At 35.4% G+C, this 10,834-nt stretch overlaps 1 protein-coding gene across 2 annotated transcripts; it reads left to right on the top strand.

The window, feature by feature from the left end:
- The first annotated feature begins 426 nt into the window (after nt 1-426).
- LOC150035718 (protein SEMI-ROLLED LEAF 2) lies at nt 427-9,495 on the top strand. 2 transcript variants are annotated; one of them, XM_090314947.1, is made up of 21 exons: nt 427-718; nt 919-966; nt 1,655-1,792; nt 2,345-2,419; nt 2,536-2,651; nt 2,852-2,966; nt 3,512-3,640; nt 3,995-4,042; nt 4,476-4,672; nt 4,761-4,957; nt 5,056-5,339; nt 5,415-5,561; nt 6,244-6,651; nt 6,738-6,887; nt 7,107-7,185; nt 7,277-7,401; nt 7,563-7,754; nt 7,839-7,979; nt 8,177-8,311; nt 8,443-8,649; nt 8,835-9,495. In XM_090314947.1, exons 3-21 carry the CDS (start codon nt 1,658-1,660, stop codon nt 8,949-8,951), a joined length of 2,997 nt encoding a protein of 998 aa, XP_090171073.1. In that variant the 5' UTR covers nt 427-718; nt 919-966; nt 1,655-1,657; the 3' UTR covers nt 8,952-9,495. The 2 variants fall into 2 exon arrangements, with proteins under 2 accessions (XP_090171073.1, XP_090171074.1); XM_090314948.1 differs by lacking the exons at nt 427-718; nt 919-966 and adding an exon at nt 1,428-1,485.
- Nucleotides 9,496-10,834: the final 1,339 nt, after the last annotated feature.

Genomic DNA, 10,834 nt, shown 5'->3' with positions numbered 1-10,834 from the left:
AAATATTTTCAGTAGTCTTATCATTTAAAATAATTTTCCATTTTAACATTCACCTTTAGAAACCATGTAAATAAAAATGAGTAAACTTTAAGAGGTGCTTGGGACAAAGAGTTAGTTATTACCGTCCTATCACTTGGTGCAAATTATTTTAGTTTGAGTTAAAATAATATGTATTTGAGGTGTAAACTATTTTAGTTTAAAAGAAAATAATAAACACCATAACAAAAAATAAAAAAAATGATGCATATAAAATAGTACAAAAGATAGTAGTAAATGATAGTTTTGAAATGATGTTGACGATAGTAAATAAGAGTTTTGAAATAATATTGACGATAGCTAATTGAAGGTTTTTGAAATAGTAATTATGGTAACAAAATGTATAGTATTTACCCAAAAGATAAGTACAAATGCATTTAAACCAATTAAAGATTTTGACCTACAGCCTTCTTCAATCCCATCAAATTACAGTTTCTATTTCAATCCATAACCCACAAAAGCACTTCCGTTGGAAACATTTGGATCAACATTTTTGAGCAAAAAGCGTTTGAGAGTGATCTAATTTGAATGAAGCAAAAAGGGTTGAAGAGAGAAACCCTGTAAAAGGAAGTTCAAATTAAAGCTTTTTTTTTTTTGAAGCCAGAGACTGAATTACTAAAAGGGAATCCGCCTGGTGTTTGTTTTAGCCTTTGCCCAACACCAAAAAGTAGAGAAGAAGGAGGTTAGTATTCCAATTTCTGACATTTAAGCCACCAATCCACTTTCTTCAGTGTGAATACGCTGACACTTTCACGTGCTTTCTCTCTTCTCAAAAACTTCTCATGTCCTTTTGAGCTGAATTCATGCGCATTCTACTCTATTCTACTTGATTGCCATTTCTATTGTTACCGTTTGATTCTTCATTTCATTGTATTTACACAGAACAGAGGAGGTTTCATTTCCCGGATCTGGGTTCTGGGTGTTGGCCAGGTAACTTTGCTCTTCAATGTTGTTCTTGTTTTTCTCCTTCAAAAGGGAGTTATGGGGTTGTTTGAAATTCTTTCATTTTGTGTTTTCTCATGTAGTTTTGGGTTTTTCTGTGTAATGGGTTGGTTTTTTTTTTTTTTTTTTTTTTAAAACCTGTTTCTTGTTTCTGATATAGCTTTGTTTCTGCTGAGGATGTAGTGTTGTGTTCTGCTGCAATGTGTTGTTAGAATGTTCTTGAACTTTGAGTTTTTCTTATTATGTAGCCTTACAGTGTTTTTAGCTTCTTCTAGGTGGGTTTTTTTTTTTTTTGTTTCCTTTGCTATTTGTTCTCTTTTGTACTTTGTCTTGAACTGTAAAACGTTTTCCCTGATTTCAAATTTGTTCTTTAGCTCCTTATTTCAACTTTACTGTTTTGCATTAGCTTTGATGTATATGTATCACCTCCTTTTTCTCTAGAATGCTGACCTCCACACTTGTCATTCTTCTCCTACGTTGCAAGATGGAAAAATTTTCCCCCAACTAGTAAACGAGTGTTTTTTATCTTTCTAAAAATGGATGTCTTTCCTTGTTAAATGGGTTCCACAGGATATTTCAGAACATTTGACCCCTTCTTTCTCATGCGCTTATGCGTATGGAAGCAAATCTTGGTGGAAGGAAGGCTCAAGTTTTCTTGTGCTTTCTTTTGTTGCAGGAAATGGGTGTAATCTCCAGAAAAATCTTCCCAGCATGCGGGAACATGTGCATATGCTGCCCTGCTTTGAGGTCAAGATCTCGGCAGCCAGTTAAGCGTTACAAGAAATTGCTTGCTGACATATTTCCTAAATCGCTTGTAAGCATTTGCTAGTCCTTTTTATGCCTAATCATTAGTACTGTAGGACCATTGATGTCTGTGAAGTTTTTGATCGTTTGTTGATCTGTTTGTTTAAATTTTATGTTGTCTTTGACTGTGATAATGGAATTGAACTAAGGATGACTTCATGGCCCTTAATTTTTGTTAGCCGTTTGGACCAGATTTGTTTGCCTTGATGTGTGGAATTTTGAATGGTTTGTAGATCTGTTTGAGTTTGGTGTTGTTCTTTGACCGTGTTAATGGAATGTGACGGATGATGAGTTGATTTTCCTTTCTTCTAGTTGTCTGGTGATCAAATGGAAAAGAACTACGATGTAATTCTTTTTTAACTGTTCTATTTCTAAATTTGGAGAAGATAGAACTTTCAATTGAACACAAACTTAACAATGAAAAGAGTCTGCATGGAACAACTCAGCATGTTTTAACTGTTGGCATTTTGGTAAACACGATTGATGAGATTTTCTTTTTTACTTTTAGTTTTACGAATCAATAGTTACATTGAATGAGCTTTGGTGGTTGAACCCTTCACAGGATGGCCCTCAAAGCGAGAGGAAAATTATTAAGTTGTGTGAATATGCTGCAAAAAATCCTTTCCGCATTCCAAAGGTATTCATGCTATATGCAGTTTTATAATCTTTGAAGCAGAAAGGTTTGATTAGTTCAGAAGTATGTGTTTCATTGCTGGGGTACTGATGCTTCCTTTTATTGTCCCTCGTCCCCAGATTGTAAAATATCTTGAAGACAGGTGCTGTAAAGAACTTCACTGTGAGCAAGTCAAATGCATTACTATAATTGCAGATGCATACAATAAGTTGCTTTCCCTTTGTAAGAACCAAATGTAAGTGGTAACCTTTCATCTTCTGTTTGCGGTGTTGAACTGCATATGTGGTTCATGGGTTCTGCTTAAGCAGTTGCTTTTGTCATGTTTCTTGGTCCTGGTTTTTGCTTTTGTTCCGAGACCTTATAAAGCTCTAGTTGCTTCGCCTTGATACTTATTTTAGCAACTATTAGTCATTGAGTCTATCTTCACTTTTGAAGGGCATATTTTGCGGGTAGTCTGCTGAAGGTCATTGTTGAACTTTTAGACAACTCTAAGCACGATGATTTGCGAATACTCGGGTGTCAAACCTTGACAAACTTCATACACAATCAGGTGATTCTAGATCTCATGGCCTTATATCAAGGGAAGAAGAACACTGATTGTAGTGAGCAGAGATTTGTTATTTTTGTTATTTATGTATGTTCTCGCTTTTGATGTATAGTTTGATCTGTGTAATCTGTGCGAGACAAATCGGGTGAAGTATTCACTCATCTAACAACAGGGATTTAGCTTTCACATCTGTGTTTGCAATCTAGACTAGAGTATATATGTGCCCGGTATTTTTTTTCTACCTTGTGCATTTCCATAAACTAAGTGTAGCCATTTTGTTTTTGGTAAAATTGGCAACGATCAATATCCAAGCTTAAAATGGATGGGAATATTTTTTTCTAGTACACGATTGCATGCCTTTGGCCAGTTTATGGCCTTCTATAAGTTGTTCCTACTTTTCTTCTTCTGGACGGACATTTATCCTCTGATCACTGTAGCATCCTTGTATGCATGCAGGGGAGTTTTTAATATATTTTCTAGTTCTCTTCTCTTCTATTCACTTGTTTTTTTCTTCTAATTATTCTTTTTTCCCCATTTATGATGGACAGGCAGATAGCACTTACATGCACAATGTTGAGAACTTGGTACCTAAAGTATGTATGCTGGCACTGGAAAGAGGGGAAGACCATAAAAAGCAGTGCTTGAGGGCATCAAGTCTACAATGCATTTCTGCCATGGTTGCACGATGTTTCCCTTCAATGCTTTATTTTGTGGTTTATCCCACATTTGAGAAAATAGTCTTCTATCTTAAACAAATTTCCTTAAAGGCCACCATTTCTTAGTTCTTCATTGTTCTTATTTATAGTACATTAATACTGTGCCTTTTCATATATTAAGTTATCATTATTTTTGTATTGTGTACTTCAAAAAAGAAACCTTCACTTTTCTGCATTTTGTGCTTTAGTTCTAGTAGATTATTGCTGTTAACTCAATATAATTCACATGGACTAATAATGTTGGACTTTTCACTTTTTTTCATTCTAAGCTGGCACTTTTTCTTCTCAGCAATTTCTCATCCTCTTTTTTGCCAGGTCTGGTTCATGACTGAGTATTCACACATTTTTCTTGACTTCGATGAGGTAAATTTTGCCTTCTCCTAACAGATATGGTTAAACTGTGTCTTTTCTATCCCCCCTTCAGTGATTTAAGTACAGTTCTTTGTCTATTAAGGCAGATATAACTATAACTTTTAAGTAAAAGCTCTCCACATTACATGGTAACAGCTCATCTCCTACCACAGAGAAGAAGAGAAGGATATGCTAACAGTTAACAAGTCTGCTAGTTAGCCAGAAGTTACTAATAATAACAACTAATGTGCTTTCTGTCATGAAGGTTGCATCATATTATTACTTCATAATTCAATTACTATGCACTTGATTTGAATGTATCTTGGGCAAAATGTCTGGAATTATACCAATGCATCTAAAATATTGAAACATCATGTTATAAAAAAGCTTTCCTTTCATACTTGACATTTTATTATTCATCACATAACTGCTGTTGAAATATCAGATGGTTCGCGTGACTCTTGAAAACTATGACCCTGCCCATGATGGTAACTCTGATGATAGCTTGGAGCCACATCATAATTGGCTTAATGAAGTTGTCAGATCTGAAGGCAGAGGTGGTACAGTAGGTGGTGATGCTACTGGTTCCTGCACAATCATCAGGCCAAGACCAGAAAAGAAGGATCCTGCTTTACTCACTAGGTATTTTACATTGTGTCATATTCTCTTTTAAGTCAGCCAAATTAGCTATAGGATTTTGTAGCTTATAATTCTTTTGCTTGTTCTTTAGGGAGGAGGTCGAGGCACCGAAAGTGTGGTCTCAGATTTGTTTGCAACGAATGGTTGATTTGGCCAAGGAGAGTACGACAATGCGCCGAGTGTTGGATCCAATGTTTATCTACTTCGATTCTGGAAGGCACTGGATTCCACAGCAAGGGCTTGCTTTGATGGTTTTGTCTGATATATTATACTTCATGGAGAGTTCAGGTGTTTTTCACTCCCTTTTGCATCAGACTTGGGATTTCTGCTCTTGTTATAACGAAACAAGGAATTGGGGTGGTATTTACTTCAATTTTGTTCCTCAGGTAACCAGCATTTAATTTTGGCATCTGTAATTCGCCATCTGGACCACAAAAATGTTTCACATGATCCTCAGCTCAAATCATTTGTCATTCAAGTTGCCTCAAATTTAGCCAGACAAATTAGATCGGGAGCTGTGCTGGCAGATATTGGATCTGTCTCTGACTTGTGCAGGCATCTTAGGAAGAGTCTTCAAGTCACAGTTGATTCAGTTGGGCAACAAGAACTAGATTTGAATATTTCACTTCAAAATTCTATTGAAGACTGCTTACTTGAAATTGCAAAAGGGGTATGGTTGAAGTATTTATAACATTGTTCCATACTTGATTTCGATGGTAGATTGAACTAAATCCGGTTTTGCTAGATTGGTGATGCACGTCCTTTGTACGATTTGATGGCTATATCTCTCGAGAATCTGACTTCTGGAGTTGTTGCAAGAGCCACCATTGGATCCTTGATTGTTCTTGCTCATATGATTTCCTTGGCACCAATTTCTTCAGATTCACAACAGGTATGTAATTGTTAACAATGGACTGCTATTAGTTTTTTCATGCTTAAGAATCTCTCCTTGATTCTATTATATTTGTCTTGCAGGAGTGTTAATACATGAGGTTACTATTACCGTTAGGGTGTTTTTTAACAGGAAATTCTTGATATAGTTTTGGATAATCTTTTTTAAGCATGATCTTTTGAACAGGGTGAACAGGAAGTGCTTGTTATTGAACTAGATGAGACTCTAAAGAAACACATCATCGTTCATGGATGAAATGTTTATAGACTGGTTAAAATGTGGAGCGTGTTCAATTGCTTTAGCTTTTTCTTTGAGCTTCCTCTTGTGTTGCCTTTTAGAAAGATATTGATGGGAACAAACATATTGTCAAAAACAAGGATATATGGGCTAAAAGCCACTTGTGCACTTTTATTAGTTTCTGCTAGAAACTCAAAAAACATTCCTCTTATAATTAACTCATTTTTTGTAGAAAGGCTTTAATATGGCTTTGATTTTGCATAGTCAGCTGAGTTCTGTGGTTTGATTTTTTATTTGACCTTTGTTTACAGTCGGATCCATTTGAGGTTGAACTTGTTATCCTTGCACATTTTGTAGCCCTTATCTTTCTATACTGAAAATTTGTCAATTTCTCACGAGATGCAGCCATCATTTGCTCACCATTAAAGTACTTGTATATATATAGGTATTTCCAGAAGCCCTTCTTGTCCAAATCCTGAAAGCAATGTTGCATCCCGATGTTGAAACCCGCGTTGGAGCTCATCAAATTTTCTCTGTTCTTGTCTTTCCCAGTTCTAATTCCCACGAACATGAAACTGCTTCGGTGCAATCCGGTTCTCCTTACAAGCCAGCTGCATGGCATTCAAATGCAGCATCTGCATCAACATCTGCTTCTATTACTGCTTTACTGGATAAACTTCGACGAGAAAAGGATGGCTCGAAAGAAGAAAAAACTGGAAACAATGTTCATGATAATCTAAATTCTTTAGAAGAAGACTGGAAGCATAGGCGGTACCACAGAAATTATCCTACTTTTCACAAGATTCACTCAATTATTGACAGGAAAGCTGGATCCTCGAGTTCCACTGAAGAAGTAAGCCAACTTGTAACATAAGAAATTATTTATTCATTCGATCCCCTGGTGATTTATTGAACTGAGTATTTGGTTTCGTGTTTCAGGAACTGCATATCATGAAATTTAGCGAGGATCAATTATCACAATTGTTGTCTGCATTCTGGATACAAGCTAATCTTCCAGATAATTTGCCCTCAAATATTGAAGCCATTTCCAATTCTTTTGTCTTGACACTAATATCGGCACGCCTGAAGGTGAAATCTAGATGCAATTATATGGCTTTAAATTCTAAACATGAACGAAACCCTTGTTCCTGATAAGATCAAATTAAAAGGAAGGATCATTCCTCGAATGATGTCTTTGATTTCTGAATAACTTTTCATGGGAATGTTCCTGCTTCCTTTTGATTCCTAAACCCTTCTTTTATTACAACTGGAATTTACTGTGAAATTACTTGGTATGCCTTGTTACAGAGTCAGCAGGACAATCTTACGGTCCGTTTCTTCCAGCTTCCACTGTCCCTGAGAAATATATCCCTGGAGCCCAACCATGGTGATCAGAAAATTCGAAATTAGTTTTTCAACTGTGACGATGACTTATGTGCGAAAGCTGTGTTATTGATAAGTCTCTTATTTATTGATAGGTACCTTACGCCCATCATCGCAGAGGTCGGTGTTTATTTTATCTATGGGCATGCTGCTGTTTGTTGCTAAGCTCTATCACATACCTCATTTGAATCATCTTCTGAAGTCATTAGTGGCTTGTGATGTGAGTGCATCCTGTCTGCTATGGAAAATAACTTCTACATATATTCTTTTTATCAATCTACGAAGAAAAATCAAATCTTTAAACAGCTAGATTATGATTTTAATTTTCATACACATCAGCTTATTGATATCGTAATCACGACTACACATTTACATGTTTAGGTGGATCCATATCTCGCAATTGGTGAAGATCTTCACATTTATTTAAAGCCTCAAGCAGATCTGAGAGAATATGGATCTGTTACTGATAATGAGCTGGCTCAGTCTTATCTCTCTGACCTGCGGAACAAAGTATATGAAGCGGACAATGTCATTATGGATATTTTGGCACAAAACTTATCTGTAATTACTGAGGTAACATGTTTTTGGTTGAAGCATATTTATATTTTTGTTTCGATTTGCTATCAGACTCTTAAAAGTTCTTTTCTGTTGGTTTAGCTGGACAAAAGTGTACTAGCTAAGCTGCTATTTGAAGCATTTACACCAGATGATCCATTTCTGTATGGCCCACAATCGATGCTTGATTTCCGCAAAAATAAATCAGTTACCCATTCCAAGGAATCATTATCATTTGATGGGGTACAATTATTCTTCTATAAGTCTTCTTTGTTGTCCAAGTTTTCTAGATGACTTGACTAAAGCTTATTGCTTTCTGGTACATGGTATCACTTTTAAAATGAACTTTCAATGCTTAAACCTTCTGTTTCAGCTCTTAAGCTCATCCATTCTACTAAATATATGCAACAAATGCGACATAATTTGTTCTTGCTCTGCAGGATCTTTCAAATTTACTGGTTGAGGATGAAGTGACGAGTGAAGCCTCTGTTGCTGATATTGCTCGGTTCATTCCTAGAGTACCTCCTTCGCCTTCAATATCTCACATAATGGGCATTGGTCAGCTTCTTGAATCGGTACCATTTTCCTTCCCTATGTCTATGTCAGAGGCTCAGCGCGTACTTCTTTTCGAAAAATGATCCAAAGCATTCTGAGCTCTTCATCACCAACATATGCTTCTTTGAACTAATGAACATCGCATTTCCAGGCACTTGAGGTAGCTGGTCAGGTGGCCGGAACATCGGTTTCCACATCGCCTCTTCCATACAATGCCATGGCGAGCCAGTGTGAAGCCCTTGGCACTGGCACTAGGAAGAAACTCTCCAATTGGTTGGCACATGAGAACCACCATACCAGAGCAGCTGATGGATATTGTCCTCCATTTCCTGTGAGTGGCAACTCTGCAGTTGAAAAGGTCTGCTTCATTACTTTCCTATGATTTATCATAGATCCAAAGATGATAACTAGAGATCATTTCCATTGAATCTATCTCTGAAACAATGCATGTTATTGTCTTTCTCGATTATCAATATCCCTTTGGACGACAATGTTAAATGGAAGTCATGTTAAAAAACTGATCGAGTCACTTCTTTCTTGCAGATATTGGCAGACGAACAACATCTTCCTGGAGTTGGATTGCAAGCAGATCGATGGTTTGGCATGAGGCTGCCTCCTGCTAGTCCATTTGACAACTTTCTCAAGGCAGCTGGTTGTTAACTGGAAAGTAAATAAAGTATATCGTCGACTCTTATAAAAGACATCGGTTATTAGGATTAGTAGATCAGCACTGTTAATTCTCTTAGGGTCATTAGCTAAACCTTTGATACATTCAGTAGTTAGGATTAACTTCCTTAACTTTAGATTTGATTAGCTTACCTGCATTGTACCATTCACTGTTTGCCTTTCTTATCAAAATGGGTCAGAGAGGAAGAATCTTTCCATTCTTTTGATAGGACGAGTTCAGCAACATCTGATGGGGACCTCTCAGAAAACTGCAAAACCAAGAGACATCAGGCTTGGAATCACCCAAAGGAGAGCAGTGTCTGGTATAAATCAGGTGGAAATTGTGTACTATTCCTCTGAGATTCATAGATAGAGGCTAACCTTTTAGTACTCATGCTGATGCATGATTCTTAACCCTCCTTTTGTGGCTTCTTCTAGTCATGGTCTATCTTCTTTCTAGCTTTGGATTTATGATATGTCATGTCACTCTCTATTGGCTGATTGATTGGCCCTTTGAATAGATGGATGTTTTTGTTTATGATGGTTCTGATACAATCCACATGTTCGTAGCTTAGTTCTCCGTAACCACTCTTTGAGTAGATTATGTGGTTGGGTCATTTCTTCGACCTACCATCTAAAATTTTTTAGTATTACGTTAGTATATTCGTATTTTATTCATTATTTGATATGTTATTTCATGAACTTCATAATAGATCTATGGTTGGGTTAAATAAGTGTGAATCTCTTTTTAGTTTAGGCATGCATGGTGGGAAAAAGAATAAAGTTTGAATTTCCTTTTAAAGCTGAAAAACATGTACCTTTACTGATCCTTTTTTTTTGGTTGCATTTCCAAAAGTTGGGTTCTTTTAAGTTTGAGATAGCTCAAGTTGGCCTGTGTTTCATTTTTCATTTTGTTTATTCTCTCAATTTCTTTGTTTTGATTTTGTGTCTTTACTTAGAATTCAAATGTGTGTTTTAAGGCCAATGAAAAGCTCACAAGAAATTTGTGAGGAAACCAACATATAATTTTTTTAAAAATAGAAGACAAAAAATAAATTTATTATCAAATGAGAGCCTTTTCAAAATGTACATTAAGATATGAATGCTATGAAGTGAAGCTTTCTTTCTCTTTATTAAAAAAAGATTAAGAATATGGAAAAAAAGGTTTCTTTTCTTTTTAATATAACAAATGAATTTTGTACATCTTAGATATCTCCAAGTGCACTCAACATTCAACAATATACTTTTCATGGCTATATAAACTTACACACAAAGTGGATACATACAAACTAAAAGTTGTGTTTTATAGATTATGATTTAAATAAAGAATGAATTATCATTAGGGGCGTTCAAAAAAATTTAATAACCGAGAAAATTGATCAACCCAGCTTAACCTGTGTAGTTTGAGTTGAGTTATCAACTCATTTGGGTTGGATTGGATTAAAATTTTATAGGTTGAGTTAGTTTATAGGTTTACCTCATATAACCCAAATCAACTCGAACTTATTGCTAACTTTTTAAAATGTATATTTTTCGTTACTTATAATACAATTATTTATACAGTTTTATTTAATTTCATTGTTTTTTGAATAATTTATTATCCAACATCTCTTAAAAATAGTTTCTTAGTATTTCGAGAAAAAACTTAGTCATTATATAAATTGAAATTGAGTTGTTAATCTTATTTCAATAGATGAAAATAATTAAATTAGATTTTTACTTATTTACATTTTATTTTTTTTAGAACAAAATTTTAAATAAATGACCCGAGTAATCCGAACCAACCCAATCCAACCCATATATTTTATAGTTGGTTGGGTTGGGTTCAATTTTTAATAAGGATTATTTGGGTTGAAGAAATTTACAATCAATTCGAA

The sequence above is a fragment of the Benincasa hispida genome, chromosome 6 (assembly GCF_027475165.1).
Source record: "Benincasa hispida cultivar pf3 chromosome 6, pf3_genome.v1.1, whole genome shotgun sequence".
Classification (NCBI taxonomy): Eukaryota; Viridiplantae; Streptophyta; class Magnoliopsida; order Cucurbitales; family Cucurbitaceae; genus Benincasa; species Benincasa hispida.
This window is presented reverse-complemented; position numbering and strand designations above follow the sequence as displayed.

Excerpts from the sequence above, each read along its gene's own strand:
- LOC150035718 (XM_090314947.1), top strand. The coding sequence starts at position 1,658 with ATGGGTGTAATCTCCAGAAAAATCTTCCCAGCATGCGGGAACATGTGC. Across the intron at positions 4,043-4,475 it reads TTTTTCTTGACTTCGATGAG|ATGGTTCGCGTGACTCTTGA; the intron begins GTAAATTTTGCC and ends TTGAAATATCAG. Across the intron at positions 6,652-6,737 it reads CCTCGAGTTCCACTGAAGAA|GAACTGCATATCATGAAATT; the intron begins GTAAGCCAACTT and ends TTCGTGTTTCAG.